General features: G+C 49.4%; 3 protein-coding genes across 3 annotated transcripts in view; 1 reads left to right on the forward strand and 2 right to left on the reverse strand.

Annotated features, from left to right (window-relative positions):
- Positions 1 to 48: 48 nt before the first annotated feature.
- On the reverse strand, positions 49 to 11,929 carry LOC122370440 (integrin beta-3-like; the record flags this gene model as incomplete). The annotated part of the gene is made up of 11 exons (XM_043346085.1): positions 11,411 to 11,929; positions 10,255 to 10,355; positions 4,995 to 5,175; positions 4,289 to 4,408; positions 3,637 to 3,851; positions 2,349 to 2,513; positions 1,967 to 2,092; positions 1,427 to 1,567; positions 915 to 1,091; positions 508 to 677; positions 49 to 234 (listed from the first exon to the last, which is right to left on the reverse strand). Coding segments are annotated over exons 1-11 (1,643 nt in total), but the record flags the coding sequence as incomplete, so codon positions are not given.
- A 1,055-nt stretch (positions 11,930 to 12,984) lies between these two features.
- The window catches only part of LOC122370451 (arrestin homolog), a 28,071-nt gene continuing 15,149 nt past the window's right edge, over positions 12,985 to 25,906 (forward strand). The window contains exon 1 of the mRNA XM_043346099.1: positions 12,985 to 13,271. Coding sequence (XP_043202034.1) covers positions 13,049 to 13,271 — 223 coding nt within the window. The 5' untranslated portion in view covers positions 12,985 to 13,048. The remainder of the gene's footprint in view (positions 13,272 to 25,906) is intronic.
- On the reverse strand, positions 15,807 to 17,467 carry LOC122370452 (uncharacterized protein K02A2.6-like). The gene has a single exon (XM_043346100.1). It carries the CDS (start codon positions 17,065 to 17,067, stop codon positions 16,057 to 16,059), a length of 1,011 nt encoding a protein of 336 aa, XP_043202035.1. The 5' UTR covers positions 17,068 to 17,467; the 3' UTR covers positions 15,807 to 16,056.

The raw sequence follows: 25,906 nt of genomic DNA on the forward strand, positions 1-25,906 counted from the left end.
TCTCACGAACTAGTTCTCTGTCTTCCAGCATTAACCCTTGATACCAACCTGTCGCATAGTCTGCTGTCGCACTGGCAGAACTGGCCCGTGATGTTGAACGTGCTGCCCGCGTGGCACTCGCACTTGCCGCAGACGCACTCGCCGCGTCCGGAACACTCGGGTCCGCTGGTCGAGTTGTCAGGCAGGCACGACTGTCCGCTCAGAGTCTCGGAGCACTCGCAGCTCCAGCCGGCCCTGCGGGGTCGCAGACATTCAGGGCGTATTGAGAGACCCCACACTGGTCGTCAGCGGCGACCCACAGCCAGTAACCGAACCTTAAGGGTTAGCTGAAGGGTCTCAAGACCCAATCCAATACTTTTGTAGAGGAGAGTTATGGTCAACGGACAACAGACAAGCAGTTCTTGATTTAGAGTCAGGTGTGTTCGTTGGGTACAAAAATGTTGCGTTCGAGTTAGAGCAGCAGGAATGAAATACCCCGCTAGTGCGTCGCAGTGCCCATCACCTCACCTTCCATCGGGGCAGTCGCAGACGCCGCACTGCAGTGCGCCCACGCCGCTGCACTTGGGGCTGTTGGTCTGCACGAGCTCGGGTCGCTCGCAGTCGCATTCACAGACGATCTCTACATCCAATCGCACTGTCTCGGAGGTCAGAACGTCCTTCAGGTGGATAGTGTGGTTCTGAGGACAGGGGCGATCGGGACAGGCGTGAATCACTGCCTGATTACAATGTGAAATCGTTCAGCTCTGCAGAAGACAGGGGCGAATGGTGTAAGTCACCTAACCCTGCGGGGCACTTTTTACTGTTGACGTTGCAAAGTTACAGTGCGTGAGTGCCATTGCGCTTATCATGACACAGGTGTACTAAATACTACTGAAGTGCGTTGAGGTCCAATCAATGGGCAGCCTAAATCTTGCCTTTTGTTTTGGACAGCCGAGGACCTCCACCTCGATGGAGAAGGTGACCAGGTCGCCGGTCTTGATGCCAGTGCAGTTGTTGCGCAGCTTGAGCTCGTTGTCCAGACAGCTGGAGCGGTAGCGGATGGCTATCTCATCGCCGGAGTCGTCCACCAGTTCGATCCTGGACGTGATGCTCTGAGGACGTTGTGGTGAGAGAGTGAAACTGCCACTGAAGTAATGCTCGACATCAGGGCGAGCCTATGATGCAACGAGTGCACGTTATCCATTTGCACCCCCTTCCCCGACCGATGTAGGAAACCAATAGGTCCCGCGAGGTTTAATTGTTCATCATGGGAGACATCCAAACTTTCCCCTTACACTATGTTCAGTGCTGTACGAATAAAGTCATTTATAAAATACTGAAAAGTTGGGCTCCAGTTCTCACATGCATGCCTATTCAGATGCATATCTTGACGAGGCGTACTGGCTAGAGATGATGGTGGATTACCGAGATGTGTCGTCTTCATTACCTCGTACTGGCGTTTTATCACCGACAGGATGTTGGAGGAGTCATCCAAGAGCGACTCCACCTGCACGCTCGCCTTCATCAACTCCGCCAGCTTGTCGTACTCCTTCCTCACGTCACTGAACACGGCGAACACAACGTTCATCTGAAAAAGAATGGTGGCGAACGTGTCGTTTAGACTAGAAGAAATTAGGAATCAAAGTTGAGGCTCAGGCTGCGCCTTTCGCACATAGCCTTTCACGATCGAACCCAACCACTGACTTCAACTGGCCGCGGCTGATTCCACTAACCGCAAACGAACAGACCATCCTTTTCAAGAGTCTCGTTTCGTGAATCAAGCGCCGAAGCGACTCTAACCCGAAGTCTGTCGCCTTTCGCCACAGGGAATCGGACGCTCTACCAAATAAGCTATAAGACGGAGGGACATATAACTCATTCATATGGATAATGTTTATACGTCCGATGAGGTGTGATAAACTGACAATTACGTAAGATAAACGGCTTGCCTTGTCGCCAGTCGTCGTCTGGCCGTCCAGGTACTCACGTTTTCCCTGCGGAGCACCCGGTCCAGTTCGGCCACAGACGGATAGTCGTGTGTTCTGGTCCGCTCGTAGTAGCCGTCGTCGGACAGCTTGCAGGCGAGCTCGTTCCTCATGGCAGCTCCGCCCAGCTGGGCAACAAGACGTCGCGGTGTGAAGAGACGCAAAGGAACATTCTTGACTGGCACACGTTTTAGACGACAGCGGATATGCGACCTCAATTCTGCTCGTGATTTTATGATTCTGATAGTGATTCTGCTTGTATATGTAGATAAGATTCTCGCAATGTTACGGCAATAAAAACAAGTGAAACCGTAAGAACATGTGCCAAGCCATCATAATACAGTAACATGATCCAAAAAGCTATGCAAAAGCTATGAAACGTACCAAGCCCTCCCCGGCCAGATGAAATAAGCCGTCACTGGTGTAGATGATGAGTTTACGGGACTTCTTGTTCCAGCCGATGACGTCAGAGCACGTGGCGACCTGGACCAGAGCATCCAGGCCGCCCTCCAGGTCGTCCAGGTTGGCTGAGACCTCGGCCTGCCGCACCTGTCATTACGCTGTGTGTCAGAGAACAGGGAGGTCGACTGGGAGAGCAGGGGAATCTCAGACCACGTTGCGTTACTTAGAAATCGACGTATGTTGCGGTAGACAAGTTTGACTTTAAACGGTTACGAATATATCAAAGATCATGTAAAGTTAATGTTAAGGGAAAGTAATGAGTTTCGAAGCCTTATTACCGAGTGAATTACAAATCAGCAACTGCAGCACGCTCAATTTACAGCTGACCGAAAGATGGTCAATCAAAACGTCTGCTTTCATTTTGAAGTAAGACTTTCATCCATACAAAGAACGCGCCCTTCGCACGTGACGCGTGGGTCACGTTCCTCTGGGATGACCAAGCCAGAGTCTGCCGCAGTCACGTCAAAGGCGACGCGGCAGTGACGTATTCGACGCAAAGGCTAACGCTTATATGGCTGCTTGAGAGCGAGACAGGAGACCTAAGGATGCCCAGTCAGACATTACGAATAGCTAATGCAGGGCCAGGAATAGACAAAAACCGAAGCACCAATCCGAAACAGACAATGAAAGAGCGTCAATGAGGTATATACATGTATGTATGTATGTATGTATGTATGTATGTATGTATGTATGTATGTATGTATGTATGTATGTATGTATGTATGTATGCATACTAGTGTCGATTTTTTAGCGATTTCGAGTGCTGAAAGCCAAGTTATTCGAGAAGACTAGCATCGTACTAAAGTTATTTATTCAGGCTCCAAAGCGGCAGATGGAACCCGTTAATCTCTTTAACTCAACTCGATTTACCAAAAAGTTAATGCTGCTAAAAAATCGTTTTGCATTATTTTATGATAGTCGTCACTTCCAAAAAGAGTACCAGACCTTGGACAAGGCCCTCTAACCTTATAGATTAGATGCCGATCCTTAGCCCTTGGAACCCTTAGCCGACCTTAGATTGAAAAGCACAATGTTAAGTCGGCATAACATTCGTCTTGTATTTAGGGTCTTGATTCGTCTTATCCTTATGGTCAGTATGTAGCCTGCAAAGACTGCAACTGACTGTGAAGTGAAACACTGAAACGTTTGGAGCTATATACAACAATTCAACACCTTTCGGCTTTCACATTTGTACCGGCTCCCAGTTTACCTTTTCAGTGAATCGGTTCACTTCATTGGAAAGGTTCAGGTGATTCCGGAAGCCGTAGGCGGGCACGCAAGTGATGTCCTTGTACAGGGCGCACGGGTTCTCCTTGGTGCCCGCCGCCTGCGACACGTACGGCATCACGGGCTTATCCACGAAGCTGCCGAAGCCCAGGCGGAAGTTCTTCGTCAGCCGCCGCAGCAGGATGGTCATGTCCTCACCTAATCGGAAAGCATAATTGGGATTCAGATAGGCATTGCAAGCAACATGTGAACGTTAGTTTCCTAGAGGAAGATGCCAGAGGGGATCATGCATTCAGTTGTTAAAGGTTGAAATAAAATGAAATTGCTTACGTCAGAAGCTCTCCACGACATCCGAGGTATTTTCAAGTTGAAAATACCTCGGATTTCAACCTATCCCTTTTAAAAGAAGTCCGCTTGCTGGGCGATGCAGGTTTCAGAGAAAAGGATTTGTTGATGAACAGTTCGCAGATTGATACGTTGGCACCGAAAGGAGTGACTCGATAGTCAATTCTCATATCTCAGTTCATCTGAAAACGATCCACGCAATGCGAGGCCTTTCACTTTTCACATCAATCAATAAGACAGCTGACCTAAAAATGCAGACCTCTGTTCCCCGTTTTATGTGACCGGCTCACCGAGGGCCACGAGTGTTTCCTTATCCTCGCGCATGGAGACGGTGAGGTCCATCAGGTAGTACAAGTCCAGCGGGTAGTCAGCCACCTGGCGAAACTTCACCTCGAACTCCTTCCGCTCGTCTGAAAACACGGCCGTCAGTTCTCAGCGTGACAGCTTGTGCAAAAGCGCACACATACACGCACATGCAATATGCAGCAACACAAACGTTAAGGGCTGAAGTGCTCAATCATGGGAATACAGCAACGTCCACACTACATGCACCATTCAGGTATATTCATTTGCGACATAGCAAACCTTCCTCAGTGAAAGCAAAAATATTGGCAAGCGATAATCCTCCAGCGAAGTATAGATCGCACAGACCACATACTTAATTACGGCAATCGACCACTTATACATATACCGTTGGTATATAATGGTCTATGGAGCGCTACATGAATACAGCTCCGTAGCTGGCGATTGTCGAATCATATACCTACAATGCATGTATGTACAGTTGAGCACATAATGATGTTCCACTTTTCACAGGCACTTAGTTGCTCGGAGTGGAAGGCTGTGCCGCATCACACGAGCTGAGTGACACAGTTTGATGCATCATTTAGTCAACTGTATGCGCTGTATGTACACGTACATTGAGGGATGATGAGAGCAGACGTGAACTCACGCGGTTTCAGGCATGAACTCACGCGTTCTCAGACAAAAACTCACGCGGTCTGAGTTTGAGCCGCAGGTGCTGCGGCGCCACCTGTACCGGCTGGCTGGGCGACTGCTGCTCCGACAGCGACGTGTTCTTCACCGCCTCCACACTGGACCGGGGGAACACGATGTCGGGAGGCGGGCACAGGCGCGCAATCACCGCGCTCAGGTCGCAGTGGTCGTACGGAAAGCCCTGCGGCGACGACAGGGGGTCACGGTCGCCCACAGGTCACGGAACCAGAGTCTGTTACGCCATACTGCACCTGGGCCGGACCTTACATTAGGAGGATGTGCATCGTGCAGGTGGATTTTACAGCGGTTTTTACGACGGGCTATCTGGAGAATGCACCAAACTTAACCCGCGCCCTGCTGGGGGGGGGGGGGTGTTTGAATACCCCCCTTGTGGTTTTTCGCAAATATCTCAAAAAACGGCGGCGCGGAGCGCCGCCGTTTTTGGTACACCTTATCATACATCAATTCTACACATGTTGTAAAAATTTCAGACCAAGGTCATTCAAGGTCAGGTCACCAGGTCACTTGAAGTGACCTCACCTCATAAAAAGTTTCAATGTCTGTCATAGCCACACCGAATGACCGATTGCTTTGAAACTTTCAGCGATTGCTAAGAGCAATAATATGTACAAAATGTATATCTCAAAATTTTGATATCGATAACATAATGTCAGGTCAATTTTGCGACCTCCCCAATCCCCATTATAAGTCAATGTGAGAAAATTGAAATGCGCCTCTTTTGGACGAAAGACATTACAAACACTCCCAAACATCGAATTACAAGTGGTTTAGACACACTGAATATGAAAATCGTGTCCGTGACCCTTGTTTATGCCCTGAGGTCATCTTAGGTCACAATTGGTATCTAACAGTTTTTCGCAAATAACTTTTGATAGAGGCATGCTAGAGCGATGAAAACGCCTTAGATGTGTTCAGCTCGACGATACGGATCGACTGATATGCAACATGACCCTTTCCGGTCAGGTCAGGTCACCTTGACCTGAGGTCAAATTTTCGATTTGACCTTTCAAGGTCAAGTTATAGTTTATTCGATGCGTCTTGACGAGAGGAACACGATGCCGGTGAAAGTAAGCTCGTACAAGGCTTGGGTCAAAAATTATTGCAGAAAACCTGTTTCCAAAAAAATCGGTTATTTTTGCAGTTTTTGCCCCCTGCAGGCAAAACCGTTGAAGTTAGGTCAAATCTGAGAGAATTACTCAGAAAGGGCGTTCATAGGGCTATCGAATGCGCTTTTCCGCGGCGCTGTAGCTTTATTGGTTCCCGAGTTATGCGTTGGCTTCTTGGAAATTTTCGACATTCGACCTGGAAATCGGCGAAATTTGCCTTCAATGACCTCTGGTGACCTGACCTTTGACCTAACAAAAAAATTGACCGAAGTGATTTCGTCATTATTTTTGACGCTCTTTCGAACGCCGCCTTCCGTGTACCGTTACGTGGCCCAGGAGCCGAGTTACAAGGGGGGTGTTCAAACACCCCCCCCCCCAGCAGGGCGTGGAAATCCAGGACCCCCAGTCGGGCGCAGGTTAACCCGGCACCGCCTGGGCTATTTCCGTACCCACGACAGCCTGGGGGGGGGGTCGGATCCGACCCCCCTGTTATCTCGAGAACCAATGGTCGCATCGAGCCCCGCGAGGCGGCGTTCGAAAGGTCTCTACGAGACCTTCCCAAAGCACTCTTAAGATTTTAAGATTGAGGTCAACTTTCGGGTCAAGGTCAGGTCAAAGGTCAAATTCTGGGGTTTTGCATGATTAGGCTTACGGACAGCGGAATCGATAGCTGCTGCTCGAAACTCACCAAAAATGACCTCAAAGGCCTAGTGAAGGTACCATGTGCGTATAGGGGTCATACTAAGTACGGGTCGAGGTCAGGTCAGGTCACGAAAGGTCACGGTTCTCACTTTCTGCTACATGGGCGTGCGACACATGTTTTATGGCTTATTTTTCACGCCGAATCCGATGGTAATGGTTATATGTGACCCCAAGTCACTGTGCTGGTGATAAGTGTGCATTGAAAGCGTAAAAAATCGTTTATACCATACATAACTAAACGAGGGCTGAGAAAAAGGGTCAAATTTTCAACTTTTTATTTTTGACATAAAAATGCACTTTTCTAGACGAGCTTTGTCCCAGGAATCTAGTGGTGTCATTTGTTTTCACATGCGATGTTTAGAAGTGCCTCTAATTCACGAAAATGCTTATGACGTCACCATGCCCTATGCATGTTGAAGCTATTTTTTTACAATTTGGGGGTCAAAAATCAAGATAGAAAGTTGAAATTTGGGACATCTAATGTTCTAATAGAGCTCTATAACATATATTCCGGTTTTTTGGAAATTCTCAAAATTTTGGATTTTATTAGCTGTTTTCCAAAAAATGTAGTTTTTTGAATTTTTAGGGGTGAAAAACGCATTTTATGGAAAATCCGAGATAGCCATTTTAAAGAACTCGTTGAGCTGCGTCTATTCAAGTCCTTGATTTGCAATTTGCTTTAAACCCTGATTTTTGGCGATTTTTTAAACATTTACCACTTTTTGACTAAAAACGCCATGTAGTTACATCACTAAAATCGATATATCTCAAAAAAATTTGAATTTTTTTTCTTAAAAATTGCACAGAACACGTCAAATTAATGGGGGAGAAGGTATGCCAAGTTTCAAGTTGATAGCGTAAGCTGTTCTTGAGTTATTTAAGAAAAACGGAGGGGGGGTCGGATCCGACCCCCCCCCCCCCAGGCGGTCGCGGGTTAAGACAAAATCTAACCAAATCTCTTTTAGGGCAAACGAACTTAGTTTGATGTTTTGATCGAAAATATAATATCATAATTTTATAACTAAGGCATATGTTACGGCCCATTTCAAAACTCAGCCTGTATTAAATCTACTCGGCCCGTATCAATACCGACTGGAAAGAAGAAAACCTACTATTTACCCTCGCCCCGTCGGGGGGGGGCATTTTGGCCCCCCATGGTGTGTCAAAAGTGGAAATAGCCGCCCGGCTTTAGTTCGCCAGCCTTGTCAATAGATGGCAGTACCACAATATGGGCAGCGGATCGTGCAATTGACGTCAAATTTTCGATATCTGCTGAGAATTGAATGGCGGATCTTTTCATGCAAGAATCAAGTAAATCGGTCCACAACTTTTCTAGCAACAGAGATATAAAGTCAAACACCCTGCCAGAGCGGCGGCGCGGCGTCCGGCGGCAGCCGTTACGCGCCGCCTGGGAGACTGGCGGCGCTGAACGGTTCCGAATTGGCACTGCACTAAAACCTGTTAACTGCTTGGAATAGTTAGCATAGCAAAATTTTCATTCAAGTGAGGAATAACCAAGGGCAGGAAGTATGTATGCTTGTGTGCGTACTATGTAAGCCAAGAAACTGCATTAGCAGATACTCGCTAATATTAGATCCAGCCAATTCCAAACGCATTCCAGGTGATGTGTTTCTGATGGGTCAACAATATTTATCGTTCGAGGGCGGATACAGTTTTAACAATACAAAAACTATTTTTGCACAGCTCTATTCCTTGAATAATTCTCTTCAACGCCTCATTCCTAGTTAAGCGAATTAGCCCACCCTGGTTGAATAAATAAGGCGATTTCGCCACAAGGTCGGGGAAAACCGACCGAAAACGGCCGCGCTCAACGTTAATTTGGGCATGCAGACTCTTAAAAACTCGCATTGGGCGGGTAGGGTTTCCCAGGTATTGGCTCCAAGACACCGTATTCGGCTCCCGAATACGTCCAAGTGACCTGTCTCGTTCCTAGTTAAGCTCTAATTAGATCAAGTGACTCATAGGGAGCGAAAAAAGCGACAAAAAGCATGAATTTCCCTATGGCGGCGGGCTTCCGGGTTGCCAGACGGCGCACCGGCTATTTCCACTTTTGACACACCATGCCCTGTGGTTTTTCCTAAATAGCAAGAAAACGGCGGCTCGCAGCGCTGCCAAATTTTCAGTACCTTCCCGGGCATCAATTTGACACCTTCACACCAAATTTCAAGTCTTAGGTCACCTTAGGTCAGGAGTTATTGAGGTCAAACTGAGGTCATGTTCGAGCAAAAATGAGCAAAAAACACGCAATCTTGAAACGCTCACCAAATCTACAGTTACCAAGCAATTTCAAAGTTCTTTATATGGTCTAGTAGCCAAAAAGCGGTGCTACAAAACTGTTATCTCGGATTTTCAAAATTTTGGGTTTTTGACCCAAAACAATTCAAAAATTGATTTTTTTTTCATAAAGAAATCCAAAATTTTTCCGATTTTCGAAAAAAAACGACATATATATGATAGTCCCTGCGCTCTTCTATATACATACCAAATTTCAGATCGATATCTCTTTTTTTTGGCCAAGTTTTAGCGAAAAAACTGTTCAAAAATGATGACGTCAAATTTTTGAACTTAATTTTTAGCGATTCTAGACCACGTACGGCAAAACAAAGACCACCATTGAACTCCCCGTGACGAGCTGCATCGATTCGATACCCATTTTATGCAAAAATGTCAACTTTGAAATTTGACCTAATTTGACCTGACCTTGACCTGACCTTGACCTGACCTTGACCTGACCTTGACCTGACCTTGACCTGACCTTGACCTGACCTGACCTGACCTGACCTGACCTGACCTTGACCAAAACGTGACCTAAGCTGGCCCCAAAGGCTGCCTGACCCACATAATCGCATTTGTCATGTAAAATGGACCATAAAACATGCATCATACGACACTTTCATATTGTCACCCCCCGGTGACCTGACCTCTGTGTGACCTGACCTGGTATCAGTGACCACAAATAGCAAAATATGTGTTTGAAGTACATTTCCCCATCGATGATTTTCAATGAAATGCATTTTACTCGATTTTACAACGCATTTCTTGAAATGCCTGTAAACGGTGAAAATTGGACCTTTGACCTGACCTGTGACGTCATCAGTTTGACCTAGGTCAATAAAATTGGGTCACAAGGTAGTTCCCTGATAGGGCTGTCCAACACCGTTTGCCGCTTGTCGCTAGGTTACGTGGTTCTCGAGATCTTAGGGGGGCCAAAATGGCCCCCCCAACAGGGCGCGTTGCTCGGCAGAGCCCAACGGGGCGCGGGTTAATACTCACCGGCCCTGCAATGCATTAATTCTTCGGGCAGCAGTTCAGCGCTAATACGGGTCGAGAAGTTTTAAAGGCAAAACATAGTCATCGAGTCCGACGCCGTAAGCCGCCGTCTCCCATGAAGTGTCCCTCGCTGTACTGACCTCCGATCGTTCCGTTTTGCACCAGGCACAGTCTGAGTGGGCTGTCAGGCAGGCAGTGCAGCTCTGCTGACCCTTGCAGCTGGCGGTGGTCTCGGCGCCGCCTGGGGGTCAGAGGTCATCCCGGTGACGTCACAGGTCACATGAAATCACACGTATCGACTCTTCACCATGTGTTTCGTCTAAGTCATTCATCTGTTTCAAAACATTTTGGCTACATGGAAAGCTGAAATGAGGGGATGAACTCAAGCCGTTTTCACGACGGCCATCTGGTACACATTTGGTGCAATCTGGTACAGATTAGGTGCAGATTTGGTCAAATCAGGTTCAGTGTGTCTCTTAGGAGCTATCAGCTAGGGTTGCCCTAATTGCTTATATGCCTGCTTTGTCATATTATCAGAGAGCATCATCGATTAAAACACAGAAATAAATTCATAAAATGAAGAAATTTGCTGTAAAAGAACTTCGGTGCAGATTTGGTCAAATCAGGTGCATTCGCCGGAAAGCCCGTCGTGAAAACGGCTAATACCGTGCCACTTATTTCCTTCTTCTCTCTAATACCTGAGGGGAGGGGGAGGGAGGGAGAGAGAGAGAGAGAGAGAGAGAGAGAGAGAGAGAGAGAGAGAGAGAGAGAGAGAGAGAGAGAGAGAGAGAGAGAGAGAGAAAGAGAGAGAGAGAGAGAGGAGATAAAGATTTGCCGACAAGTAAGTACCTTATTGCTGGTTACAAGAGGTAATAAAGAAGCATCGATCAGTCTTAAGTTTTTTATTATTATTGCTAGCTTGTTCAGCTTGTTCACTTAAATGTTTCACAAAATTGCGTCCCCGAATACCGAGTCGACTACAAGCGTAGGTATAGGCAACCCTAACATTTAATAATTATTGTCGAAAAAGTGTCAATTCCTCACTGGGATATTCGACCAAGTACCAGGTGTCATGAGCTCAGCACCATGTGACATAGTTATATGTAGTCATTTCGTGCACATTTACTGCGCCGCAGTACCAGACCCAGAGGGAAGTCCAGCCAAATACCGATATCGCACCTCCTTGCACGCGTGCAGCGGCTAGCAATCTCTTATCGGTCTGACTCAGCTGGTACGTCGACCTGGCGCGGCTCCGAGACCTTCTGGAAAGGTGCAGGTAGGTTTCCACTGACTTACCTGGCTGAAAGAGAGACGATAGAGCCAGTAACCCGGCCGCTAGGATGATAGGGCGCCTCATTATTGCCGAAGCTGCTACAGAACGGCAATTGGTAATATAAAACCAGAAACCGGGACCTCAAATTGATCCGCTAAGATCAGCTTTGGGGGAGCAGGAGCATTAGCATTGAAGCTAGCCCAGTACACTTCTTATGAGTCAGCCACTGTGTCAGTGTGCACTGATCACTGTGCTCACATCGATTGCACTGTGCACTGTTCACAGTGTTCAGGCAGGTCACCTCGTCTCGTCCTTAGCCGTCACTCATACGCCTTCAGACACGGTCACTGAAGCCGCGCTTCACTTCCACTTCCTAACCAGCGCGTTCAAGCACGCCACGCCGTGTCCGCCGGCCGGTACCGGTCGGGAGGAGCCCGATCCTCTGTCGACTGAACAGCACGTGTTGTCCGGCGTCGGTGCCACCCGGCCGGCGTAGCGTTATCGGCGGCCCCTGATAGCAGGCCAGAGCACCGATTTGAACTGAACGCCGCCCAGCAAACAACGCGCCACTCAGACACGTCGCAGAAGATAGGCCATGGAATGTGGCCGCTTCAATGAACCGTATTTTTAAGATATATTTGGCATTGCAGGACAAATATGTTTGAATTTTGCCGGCAATTTATTGATCACACGCGCGCATCTGTACAACTTAGATGTCTGTGCCATAGTCTATGCCTATGTATTTGTCGACGTCGATAGTATTGTCGCCATGCCCCTTGCAGGCTGCAGCCCAAATGCATGCCGCTGCTCAAATTCCTGCGCGATTCATTGCACTCAACATGCAATCGAATCAATATCCGGGCATAAGATAATCCTGATTCCTGATGTCGCCTCAGATGTGAGAGCTAGCTCAAGCTATGTCACTTATGTCCTACGGGGGAGAACACGACTTGGCACGCGGAGACGAGCTGCCACCCCCCCCCCCCCACACACACACTGAAAGCCCCCGTCCCGTTTATACCCGATTGCGTGCGCAGAAAACACAGAAACAGAATGATTTGTTTACGTTTTGGGGAATGAGGAATCAGTGAGTTTGAGTAGATGGGCTATACATCTACTCAAATGTATTTATCTGTTTATGCTTATTGCATTTATCTGTTTATACTTATTGTTTTCGACGATTGTTGCAAATGTTTTTTAATCAAAATGTTTTTTAAAGGATACTACACACTACCTATACGCAGCTTCAATCGTGTTGTTCAGCATATTGTTCTACCATATAGTCGGCAGCACGCAAAGAATCTAGAAATAGTGTAGGACAACTGGCGATCTGAAAAGCTCGCACTGAAATGATTTTTTTTTTTCATTACATTAGTGAAAAAGTCCCTGCGATTAACCAAAACTCATCCGCTCTCAGCATTGTTAGCAACACAATGGCCGGGACGGCTGTAAGGTTGGCGCCCCTCCGGGATTGCAGCCAGACCGGGTCCCGCATCCACCCCTCCCCAGCGCAGCTCGCCCGCGCCCCTCTCGTCGGCCCGTCGGCGCGCTGCGTCGGTGCCGATGCCAAGGCCGTCGGCACCGTCAGCCGAGCGGCGGCACTGCTGCGGGTTCCATGCTCCGGCTAACAGGATCGGCCGGCCGGCGCGGCCCACTATAAGATGGCCGGGGACGAGGAGGAGGCCCCAGTGCCACCAGCCGACGGTCCGTCCCCTGCTGCCGGCAACGCGCCCGCCGCCGCCGTCACCGCCACCGTCACCGCCGCAGAAGAAGACATGGTTTCCTCGTTCAAGGTGTTCAAGAAGTCGTCTCCCAATGGAAAGGTCACAGTCTACCTGGGCAAGCGAGACTTCGTGGATCACATTTCTTCCGTGGACCCGATCGGTAAGCTTAAATATGCATTCATTTGTTAATTTAGGCTTGTATTTCGCAAAGGGCATAACTTTCAGGTGATATAAAATTCTTGAAGGATTTGATAGAATATCGAAGCAAAAAGGCTACGTGAAATTAATGTCATATAACAACAAATGCTGTGATTGATTCGGAATTGCTTCTGATTAACTTGTTATTGAAAAAAATCACGAGAACTAAAAACAATAGTATGCCAAACATAATTGTAGCTCTATGTACCTATTGCAACATTTTTGATAAAAATTGGCAAACTCGTCCACGTTAGTGGTCAGCAACGGGCCATCATTATAGTTCACTCAAATAGGATCGCCGCAGTCGATTCACCACCGGCATTGTTCCCTGCGGTATTTGTCTGAATCGGCTCTACCGGGAAATGTTCGCTTGGTTAGGTGCTGCTTACAGTAAACGGATTTCGGCGTTAAAGTAATCAAGCCTCCATTGTGACACAATCAACAAAATCAATGCTGAATCGGAGGCTGGTGTGAGCAAACTGCTGACTTCCAACCAATTGTATACAGGTATCACTTTCACCTGCCGTCTATGTGTCGATATTTCTATTTATTTCTAACGGTTTTATCACAATAAGACATCAAGATGCATGTTCTTATTCGTGCTCGTGCAAGTCGATCCGTTATTTTTAGGCCACTTGTCAACGTAATTGGTTAGCGAAAACCCCGTCTACCGATATGATAAATGACGTCCCTAATTAGAGAGAATAAAATAATATTGTTTTAGGTACCTATGCATAAAGCTGTTCATCGGACACCGAATTCTCAGTCTAGCTTGGCTTAGCAATATCCATCCACGGGTCATGAACTAAAAAAATGTGTGGAAATCTTCAGCCAATTAAAACGCACCAATGATACATTCACGCTGGTTACAGGACAATTTGCCGAACTGCATTTTGCCGAATGCTTATTCGCCGAATGTCAATATGTCGAATGCATTTTGCCGACGTGTCTTTTTGCCGACGTGTCAAAAGGGCGAAGTGCTAAAAGTCGAAATGCAATTTGCCGACATGCCTTTTTGCCGACGTGCAATAAGCCGAAAATGTCAATTTGCCGAAATGTCAATTTGCCGAAAAGTCAATTAGTCGAAATGTCAATTCGCCGAAATGCTAATTTGCTGAAATGCTAAATAGTCGAAATGTCAATTTGCCGAAATGTCAATTAGTCGAAATGTCAATTCGCCGAAATGCTAATTTGCCGAAATGCTAATTAGTCGAAATGTAAATTTGCCGAAGTGTCAATTAGTCGAAATGTCAATTTACCGAAAAGTCAATTAGTCGAAATGTCAATTTGCCGAAATGCCAATTAGCCGAAATTAACCTAACCTAACCTAACCTAACCTGACCCGTAAGTAAGTATTACCTTTAGGACCGACTCGCTTTTCAAAGGTAAAGAAACCCACTTACATGTCACCAAAGTATATGAAAAACATAACCAAACCTTACCTAACCTGACCTACTGTTTTTTGCCTACCCGTGGATAAGGAAGAAGATAGGTACTCACATGAATAGATTTCAGACAATGATAAGTCAATTATTTTTAGGTTAAGTGATTGTGCATCAGGCTTCAAGCCAGATACACAACAATTTAACCCTCACCGGACCTATTGGTTTTCTACATACGCGCCGGCCGAGGTGGTAATCGCTGAAAGGCGATTTGCCGAATGTCATTTTGCCGAATGCATTTCGTCGAATGTCATTTTGCCGATGTGCTTTTTGCCGACGTGTCAAAAAGTCGAAATGCCATTTGCCGGCATGCCTTTTTGCCGAAATGCCAATTTGCCGAAATGCTTATTAGTCGTTTCGCCCCTGATGGAGCTGGCGCGTCGCGGAAAAAACGAGCGTGTGCGCCGTTACGAGACGCAGAGATTGATATCCGATTTTAAGGTCCTACGTCAACCGGTGACCTCTGAGGTCAGGTCAAGTGCCCCAAGGTACGGCTCAGTTTTTGGCGAATAACTTCGCCACAAAGGGCCGCAGGGCCGCGATTTTGGCAGCATCGTGTTTGCCTTGCTTAGGTGCGTCAAAGGATATAATTTTTGTTTGGGTCGGGTCAACTTAGGGTGTTGACTTCAGGTCACGGTCATGTGAGACTCGTAATGGATATTAGGTCCTGCAAGTTTCATTTCCCTGTGAAAGCTCCTCTTGCCGTGAGAGCGTTGCGAAGTTGCGACATCTGAAGACCGTGCAGAGGTTCACTTATGACGTCATAGGTCGGTGACATGACCTGACCCAAAAATGCGGTTGGTGTAAAAAGATCCGACTTGAATCAAAGGTCAGGTATGCCAAGTTTCAGCTCTCTATCGCCAGCGTGTTCGGAGCTATCGCGAAAAAAAACCGATGGGGTGCGGGTGCCGCACCCCCCCCCCCCCTCGGCCGGCGAGGGTTAACCCAAGGCCATCTATAGAAGGTACAGTCACTCTCCCGCCGACCAATCAGAGACAGATCCTGAGTGACGTCACCCCTGTTTCGGTTTCACTTAAACTCACTCACCACGCGTTCGTAAGTTATATTATACTGATAATGCAAGCCAAACAAAGCATGACGCAGCGCGCGTCCGTCCGTGACCGCGTCCTGTGTCCAACTCCCCGCCGCCGCGCCGGCCACCGCGGCCGGTGACCCGAGTCCTCGGGCGGTCACGTGACTGGCCGGCCGGGACGCCGGGACCAGGCAGGGCGAACCGAGCCGCACAGTGGAGCGGGACCAAATAACATCACAACATCTCCCCTTCCCCCGAGCCGTGCGAACGATTCATATTTCTTCAATCAGCCTCACAGGCCGACGCCGGGTGCGGGTGGACCTTCGCAAGGTACCACCGTTCTCCGGAGCCGGTACGACGGCAGGGCCACCGGACGTCGGCGCTGCTGAAGGGAGCTCTCGCGTTAGTTCCTCCGGCATGGCGTGTCCGTAGCGTCGTCGTAGGTGCCGGCGGTTCCGCGTCAGCACCCGTCCGTTGCTCAGACGAACGAAGTACCTCCGATGGGGGCCAACGTCACAGATGATGCCGTGCCGGTCCCAGCGTTTGGTCCGATCATCTTGAATGGCGACTTGGTTTCCGACAGTCAGGGGTGTCAGATCCCTCGCCTGCCTATTGTAGATGTCATCAGCGCGTTGCTGTTGCTCAGACAGCTTTGCCTCGGCTCGCTCAGCGGTGAGTTGCCACTCCGGAGCGAAGCTGCGTCTGTGAGCGGGGAGCACGTCTCGGACTGGCCGACCGAAGACGATCTGGGCGGGCGAGCGGCCTCCCGGTCCGGGTGTGTTCCGATGCTGGAGCACGCCTCTGGTCCATCTCTCCTCGTCGAGGCAGCACCTGGAATCATCCCAGCAGCACCGAATCAATTTCTTGGCCGACTTCACTGCCGCCTCAGCCCTCCCATTCGACTGGGGGTAGTGGGGGGAAGACATGCGGTGTTTGATGCCCCACTGCTGAAGGAACACCCGGAATGCACCCGAAGTGAACTGGGGCCCTCCATCAGACATGATCGCTTCCGGCACGCCAACTTGACAGAAGATTTCACGCATCGCGGACATCAACTTCTGCGTATGAGCACTGGTCCCTAGCGGCTTGATAAAACGCCATCCAGAGAAGCCGTCGACAGCGATGAGGTACTTACGGCCAGCATGCTCAGCGACGTCTAGATCGAGGCACTGAAACGGTCTTTGCGTAGGCTGATGGTGGACGATGGTCTCCCGTTGCTGAGACGGAAGCTCCCGCTGGCATCGCTCGCAGCCTCGCGTCACGTTCTCGATGTCTGCGTCCATCCCGGGCCAGTAGACGGTAAGGCGGGCCCTGCTCTTCGTCCGCTCCTTCCCGAGATGACCGTCATGGAGTGCTGTCAGCGTCGTCCTTCTAAGGGCCTGTGGGATGACAAGGCGACATCCACATACGACCAGACCCTCATCGATCGTCAGGCGGTCATGTACGGGCCAGTACTTACGTATGGGCTCCGGCAGATCGTGTTTGGCTGAGGGGAATCCTTCTTTAACGGTGCGTGCCAGAAGCTGGTACTCAGGGTCGTACTGGGCGGCACGGCGTACCTCATCTAGTCGAACGTCGGTGTCTGTGGCGTCAAGCTCGGCGTTGATGACGGTACACACCTGTGCTACTGATCCATCTTCGCCAACTTCGTCTCCTGGCACAGGATCTTGTACGGGCGCTCGCGAGAGGGCATCAGGAGCTCCGTGCTCGTTTCCTGCTCTCCAGCCTGCTGTGAAGGGCCCTGCCTCTCCTATCTTCATCCGGAGCCGCTGGAGGCGAGGATTTTCTATCTCGTCCAGCATCTTGCTGTTCAAGATCGGCACAAGTGGCCGGTGATCGGTGAGTATCTGGAACAGAGGTAAGCCACACAGGAACAGGTGACATTTGCGAGTCGCCCACGCCACGCTTAAGGCTTCCAACTCTATCACAGCATACCGGGATTCGGCATCGCTCAAGAAGCGCGATCCGGCCTGGATCACGCGCCACGTGCCGTCCCGCTGGAGCTGGCGCAGGACAAACCCAATCCCACGCACTCGGCTGGCGTCGGTCTCCAAGCGGGTTGGCAGCTTCGGGTCGTAGAAGGCCAGCGTCGGGACGGAAGAGAGGGCAGCTTTGGTGCGCTCAAATGCTGCCTGGTGAATCTCGTCCCAAACAAACTCCCTTTTCGAACTCAGGAGTGGTCGGAGCGGGGTAAGGTGGTCCGAGACGTTTTCTACGAAGTACGCCAGCTGGTTGACGAGCCCGAAGAAGCTCCGGACCTCGGTCAGGTTGCCGGGCGTCGGGAAGTCGGAGAGAGCCCTGACGAGTTCAGGATCTGGTCGATAGCCATCCCCTGAAACGATGAACCCCGCGAACTTCACGGTCTGCTGTGCCAGCTGGAGTTTGCCGGCGTTCAGGGAGATGCCTTTCTCCTGGCAACGAGCCAGGAACTTGCGCACATGCTGGATATGCTCCTCTCTGGTGCGGCTGAAAACGATGACGTCGTCTACGACTTTCCTAAACCCTGTCATCCCTTCGAACGCCTCGTCCATCCTGCGATTGTAATGTTCGGCGATCGAGGTTATCCCGTAGGGGGCCCGTAGGAACGCGAACCTGCCGAAGGGCGTGATGAATGTTGTCAAGGGCTGACTCTCTACGGCCAGTGGGCACTGATGGTAACCCTTAAGGGCGTCGAATACGGTGAACCAGCGAGCCTCTGAAGCATGGATCGATGCCACCTCTTCGATTGGGGTGGGTGACTGGTACAGCTCACGACGCACGTACTTGTTAAGTTGGGACAGGTCGACGCACAATCGCACGCCTGCGCCGCCTTTCTTAGGGGCGACCACGATTGGAGCGCACCACTCAGTCGGAGCGGTGACCCGTCGGATGACGCCCTCACCCTCCAGCCGTTCCAGCTCGGCTTTAAGGGGCTCTCTGAGTGACAGTGGGATCCGCCGGGGGGCTGTGACGCAGAAGGGACGTGCATGCTGTTGGAGGTGAATGGTGAACTCCTCACCTGGCATGGTGCGAATATGGCCATCAAACACTTTTTCGAACTCATGAGTTAACTGAGACAGATCACTGTACTCACTTGGTTTCGGATGATGGCCCTGTCCCGGCGGATCCGGGTCGTCCTGACGCACCGATGCAGTCTGCGGTCGCGTTGCATCCATCGGAGGCGGACCAGTCCCGGTACCGATCCGATTGATGTCGTCAGCCGGGGGCGACGGAGGAGGACCGAGCTCGGTTCCTCTTCGAGTCGCATCTTCGGCCAGACGTGGCCCACTCATCGCCGAGATTTGGCAGGGGTAGTCGGCCGGTACCAGTCTCAGGTGCCTCGTTGCACTCCAGGACATGAGAAGTCCGCTGACTCCTGGAAGGATGTGCACCTCCTCCTCGGCAGAGGCGTCATCGAGCGTGATGACGGCGTGAAGTACACCCACCGACCTGAGGGTGGTGCCGTTCGCTGCCCGAGGGTGAAGAGACGGTTGACTGATGTCATTGGCCTGTAGTCCGAGCTGTTGCAGGAGGTCTTCACCGCCGACAGACACGTCCGCGCCGGTGTCTGGCAGGGCGTTCACCTTCGCCGAGCGCCGTCCGACTGTTATGTCGACCAGGATACGAGGCGCTCCAGTAGCTGCAGTGGAGGCGATGATAGCTGATGTGGTTGGCCATGGGGGTTCGGCCTGGTCATGTTGACCGGGAGCTCTCTCCATTGGGCGGGAGCGGCAGACTGCGGCAAAATGGCCGATTTTACCGCAGTTACGGCATTCTCGCCCACGGGCTGGGCAGTCGTTTGCTCGGCGATGGAGGTAGCCGCAGTTGCGGCACACGCTGTCGGCGTTCGCTGACGGTGCTGGACGTTGCGGCGGAAAGGCCGTCCGATATCCCTGAGCTTCAGGGCGAGGTGGCTGCTCTCCTCGGGCGCTCTGCGGTCCACACACTCGGCAAGTGGCTGATGGCTGTGGTTCTCGGCCGTCGACCTCGTGGCTGGGGTCGCCGATGCAGGCGACGACGTCTGGTCGTCGAATCTCGGTGGCGTCCCGGTGCGCCGCCTCCTGGGACCTGCAGAGAGATATTGCAGCCGACAGAGACAGGTTTGGGATGGCACAGAGCTTTTGCACAGTCTCTGCGGACCTCAGTCCAATAACAATACGGTCCCTGATAAGTGACTCGTTACATGAAGAGCAAAAGTTGCAAGAACGAGACAAGTCACGGAGACACGTGAGGAAGTCATCAAAGGTCTCTCCATCACCCTGAACCCTGCTATTGAACCTCTTCCTTTCCAGGACCTCATTCACCTGGCCAATGGCGTAGACCTCCAGTTGACGGAGCACAGCGCGCACGTCCTGCCGCTCGTCCTCTTCTAGCGGCAGATTGCGGACGACTCGGTTCGTGTCGTCGGTGAGGCAGGCGCGAAGAGCAGCCATCTGTGCCCTGGGCTCCATCGCTCCGATGCCGGCGAGCAGATAGAAGTCCTCCCATCTTTCCTTCCAGGTCCGGAACGCGTCACCTCGCTCGGTGGACAGGTCGAGTCGGTCGGGCTGTGCCGCCCTTCCCAGCCAGGCGGTACCTGCTGCCGGGACTTGAAGTGCACCGCCCGCCGGTGCCAAAGTGTCGTTCGGCATTATCACTCAGTTACGTTAAATTCTTATAAAAAGTTATACGGCTACCGACCGCGCCATGTTTCGGTTTCACTTAAACTCACTCACCACGCGTTCGTAAGTTATATTATACTGATAATGCAAGCCAAACAAAGCATGACGCAGCGCGCGTCCGTCCGTGACCGCGTCCTGTGTCCAACTCCCCGCCGCCGCGCCGGCCACCGCGGCCGGTGACCCGAGTCCTCGGGCGGTCACGTGACTGGCCGGCCGGGACGCCGGGACCAGGCAGGGCGAACCGAGCCGCACAGTGGAGCGGGACCAAATAACATCACAACAACCCCTGATGCTCGATAGGGGTACTCCATTCCTTTACAACGTAAAAATGACAAACTTCATTTGAAGATTGTTGGTGACACTCTACACATATCGCTCAAACATTGATGTCATTGGAAAGTCCAACTAATTTTCTAGCGATAAAATAGAGCAGCAATATGCTAAGAAATGGCCGGTTTTGAAGATATAGACGATTTAAAAACCCTCTGCAGTTGAAGGAAAGCAACGTAAAAACGCATCGAGCTTATAATTTTACTATGAATAAATCATTTTTCAATAAGTTTTTAGATATGGTATCGATTTATTTAACAACTTTATTACAATATTTTTATTACTTGTAACTTTATTTCAAAATAATATTTTCAAAAATGGCAACTGTTGGTAAGTAGCTTTGAAGCGATTGTGGCGCGGCGCGCCATTATTGTCCTGAGGCCCCCATATGATGTCATCAAAAGTGGAGTGACATGGGCCTGGGTTAACCTAAAAATATTTGACTTACCTTTGCCTCTAATCTCTCTTAAGGCATTGCCTTCGGCACTGCACTGCTTCGCCACGAGCAATTTGATGTTTATTTCCACATGGTATTGGTGCTGTTAAACTTGTTTGTGCCATAGTTATGAAATCAGGAGGTCAAAGGATATCATGTGATTTGCTTCTTACTTGGGGATTGCACCAAAAGTAAATTGGTGATCGGTCCTAAGTATATAAACACCACCTTACCTGACTTAACCTAACCTAGGTTAACCTAGGTTGCAGATTGACATTTCGGCAAATTTACATTTCGGCAAATTTACATTTCGACAAATTGACATTTCGGCAAATTGACATTTCGGCAAATTGACATTTCGGCAAATTGACATTTCGGCAAATTGACATTTCGACAAATTGACATTTCGGCAAATTGACCTTTCGGCAAATTTACATTTCGGCAAATTTACATTTCGACTAATTGACATTTCGACTAATGGACATTTCGGCAAATCGCATTTCGGCAAATTTACATTTCGACTAATAGGCATTTCGGCAAATTGGCATTTCGGCAAAAAGGCATGTCGGCAAATGGCATTTCGACTTTTAGCATTTCGACTTTTTGACACGTCGGCAAAAAGCACATCGGCAAAATGACATTCGGCGAAATGCATTCGGCAAAATGACATTCGGTAAATCGCCTTTCGGCAATTTGTCCGGACACCATTCACGCTCGCCTGATCAGATGTGGACAGTGGACACTGTACAGCAGTCAGCATTTCGAGCACCTCATGTTCCGAATCACATGGCACAGTGAAGCACTGCAAAACACTGCTAATGCACGCTTTTGTTTGTTTATTAATGCACTGAAGCATAAGATAACCCGCGCCCTGGTGGGGTCTGTTTATAACGCGACCTGGTGGGGGGGGGGGTATTTTTTGCCCCCCCCCTCGTATCTCCGAAACTACTGGACGGATCCGCAAAATTCAAACGGCGTTTGAAAGGCCAAATTTGTCAAATTTGTCGCAGGAAACCAAATTTCATTGACCTCGGGGTCACCGATGACGTCACAGGTCAGGTCAAAGATGAAATGTTTCACCGTTCACGGGTACTCTAGGGAATGCGCTATAACACCGAGGAAAACGCATTTTGTCGAGAATCAGCGATAGGGCGTCAGTTGCCTAGTAGATATGTTGCTATTAGAGGTCACTGACAATACTAGGTCAGGTCAAAGGTCAGGTCACCAAGGGTCACAGGTCAGGTCACATGAGCCCAACTTTATTAAGGTTGTGTGATGCATGTTTTATGACCAATTTTTCATTTCCAACTCAATGGTGTTGGTTATAAGACTATCAGGTACGGCTTAGGCCACTTTCTGGTGAAGTTCAGGTCAAGGTTAGGTCAAGGTCAGGCCAAAAAAGGTCAAATTTTAAAGTTGATAGTTTTGCATAAAATGGGTATTGATTCGATGCAGCTCGTCACGGGGAGTCTAATGGTGGTCTTTGTTTTGCGCTGCAGGGCCTAGAATTGCTAAAATTTGAGTTTGAAAATTTGACGTCATCAATTTTGAACAGTTTTTTCGCTATAACTTCGCTAAAAAAAGAGGTATCAATCTCAAATTTGGTATGTGGATGGAAGGCGCTAAGGACTATCACATATATTCCGGTTTTTGCGAAATTCAAAAAAACTTTTTGGATTTTTCGATTATTATATCTAAATATATATATATATATATTTTTTTTTGGGGGGGTCAAAATCCAAAAACTTCAAAAATCCGAGATAGCAGTTTTGTAGCCCTGTCGATTCTACAGCTTTTATGTCTTAATCATTTTTCTGTATTTGCAAAGCTATAGGCCTGACAGCTCTTCCCGCGAAACCCTTTTTTGGGTCGAAAACGGCAGAACATGACGTCACTCTGACGTCATTTCCGGCCAACCTATCATAGCCTTTGGAAAATTTTTGGTCACAATGTGTAAAATTGATGTCCGGGAGGGTACTGAAAGTTTGGTGACGATCGGCGTAGCGGTTCTCGAGATATATCGACAAGTCTGGAGAGGGGCAAAAAATAGCCCCCCCCCCCCCACCAGGTCGCGGGTTAAAGGGTGTTATTGTCGAAAGAACTGTCGGCGTTGTTTGTTAGTGTTTCCTGCATCAGCAAAATTATGGTTTTTAACGATTTTGGTCATTTCTTCGGAGTGCACCTGCCTCGGCAAAAATGAGCTAAATCTTTTAAAAGCTACACTTATCACTTCTGAATGTCTTGGGATAGTACTCTGTGAAAATAAACGGGAGACATTTTGAAATTAAAATGTTTTTTTTATACATATTTGTAAGTTAACTTCTTCGGGACACCTTAAATTGCTCTCATCTCAAAACACTTGATACCGATCGTTTTGGAACCCGATAAGGATTACATATGGCCGCCGTGGCCCGCCGTGACCGTCACTGGACGGGCGACCCGACCCGGACACTGCCCCAGGCAATAAGCCGAGCCGTGCCGGGCGGACGAACCACATGATTGATCTGATGCCCTTCCTGTAAGTCACCACCTGGCGCCGCCGCCGGCTCCCGAACAATGGAATGATAACAATTCTCTCTTATCGAGCTGGCTCAGAGACGCTGTTAGGGTTGATGACAATGCCCCCTCCGATCCAGAGGACAGCTTAATGTTTATTGGCTGTGATAAGAGCTTTGCCATCAAACGAATCAGTAAGTAAGAATGTCATAGAATGTCTTTTATTACAGTTGTTTTTATGGATTACCCGGATGTGAGGCCTGCTGGAAAGCGCCTCTGGCACTTTGTGCCTCATCGGGCAGTACCCTGTAGTAGGTAACAAAGCTCGTTAAGTGCTCACCGACGGCGTAACTTTTTTCATCTCCTCTCTTTCTACCCTTTCACCTTGTGAGGTAATGAGGTTCAGCTCCACTCATCTTATAGGTCATCCAGTCCGAATTAGAGGGGCGTGCGGTTCTTACGCCCCTTCCCCGCTTCAACGTGCCAACACCATACCGCGATAAAAAATAAGTATCTTTTGCAAGATGCATTGCGTTCTTGTCTTATTAAATGTGAAAGTCCTATTTAGGCCTTTCACTTGATGCTTTTGATGTGACAAAAACTATCTGTTGATGAACTATCAATGCTGCGTGCTTGTACAGTAGGATAGGATAATGATAAGTGAATGCCTTCGTTAAAAACCTCCAGCTAATAAGGAAATAAAACACAAGATGGTCGCTGGGCCCCATATTACCGAATAGTGCTAAGGGAGCTGGCTATCAGAGAAAGAACGGAGTTCCAGAACATATGTCTTTCTGTAGTGACATTGTGTGAAAGTGAGTCTGGAATCTGGATTACGATGTGGGGCGCGAGCGAGTAATAGTATCACCTCTCGATTGAACGCTGAGGTCTACCGTCCGACAGTTGAACAAATGTCACCGGAATGTCGCGTATTCATTTCTGCCATCACCTCTGACATTTGCTCTCAGCGAAGGTATCCGAAACAATCAAAATTGAGCACCGCGTGTCGGCTAGAGTTGATAAAAGTGGTGACATTTTCTTACCCGATATAGACCAAAACCTGTGTGACGCCATGACTCGTATTTTGGCAATATTTCGGTCCATCAAAGTAGCATCTGACCGCTGCTGTCTCAGAGGACCCGGTGTTCGGCGTCTGCCCGATCGGATCACCGTATCCGCCACGTGTTCGTGCCGATTCTGCGCCAATACCAGCCTTTCCCGTGGCGGAACCGCGGACCGGACAGTGCTCTTTGAAGGTAGCGAGTTTGTGAATACTGATTTCTCGCTGACACTCTTACAAAGTAGCGCGCATTGGAGAGTCACCAGGCGTACCTACTGAAACATAAATGTAGCGGACGGCTGTTGAGTAGACTGTGGGTTCCTTTCAGTTCTGTCATTTCAGCACGGACAAACGGAGTTCTTTCAAACCTGATTGAACTGACTGTGGTGCTCTGACTAATCTTATTCTTCTTCTTCAACTTTGGATTAACCAAAAAAGCACTGTCAGAGCTAGTGTATACTCAAGTGGTGTTAGGTTTATGTTGAGGACAACCTACACGGTGGGTCTAGAATGTTTGAGAAAACATGTGTGTGCTTTTTTTTTGTTCATACATTTTCTACATAAAGCTAACAAGCCAGAAAGGCAAAATCAACTTTTCTTTATCCCTTCTTGTCTCATCTTAATTTCCATCCCATTTCCCCTAGCCTCACTCTCCTTCACTCTAATTCTGTCCAATCCTTGCTTCATACGGCTACATCCAAGAATCGCCCTCTGCTAGTTGCCAGAAGTCCGCTCCCGGGTACGCGGACGCTATGCGCTGTCCGACTGTCTCGGCTCGGCATTCCACGGGACGCGTGAAGTCCGTGGCGCGTCTGTCTGGAAGGGGCGCGATGACCGGCCGCTGTCTGGCCTACCACCGTCCGTCGGCGTCCTCAGCGGAGAGCCGACTGGAGGGCGAGGCAGTACCACTCTCCTCCTCCGCCATCAGCTCCGGCATGTCCAGCAGTTCGGCGCACATGTTCCGCAGCGTCACCACCTTGGGCAGCTGGTGCTCCACCGTGTCCAGCGGCACGCCGAGCGGCAGCGTCTCGGCGCGCGGGTCCAGCAGCTCGGCCAGCACGGCGGCCAGCTCGCGCTCCGACATGTGCTCGCCGTTGGCCTGCAGCGCTCTGAGCAGCTCCTTCCTTGGCAGGCCGCCGTGGTGGCCATGTCGCGAGCCG

The sequence above is a fragment of the Amphibalanus amphitrite genome, unplaced genomic scaffold (genome assembly GCF_019059575.1).
Source record: "Amphibalanus amphitrite isolate SeventyFive unplaced genomic scaffold, NRLGWU_Aamphi_draft 001132F_arrow, whole genome shotgun sequence".
NCBI classification, from domain to species: domain Eukaryota; kingdom Metazoa; phylum Arthropoda; class Thecostraca; order Balanomorpha; family Balanidae; genus Amphibalanus; species Amphibalanus amphitrite.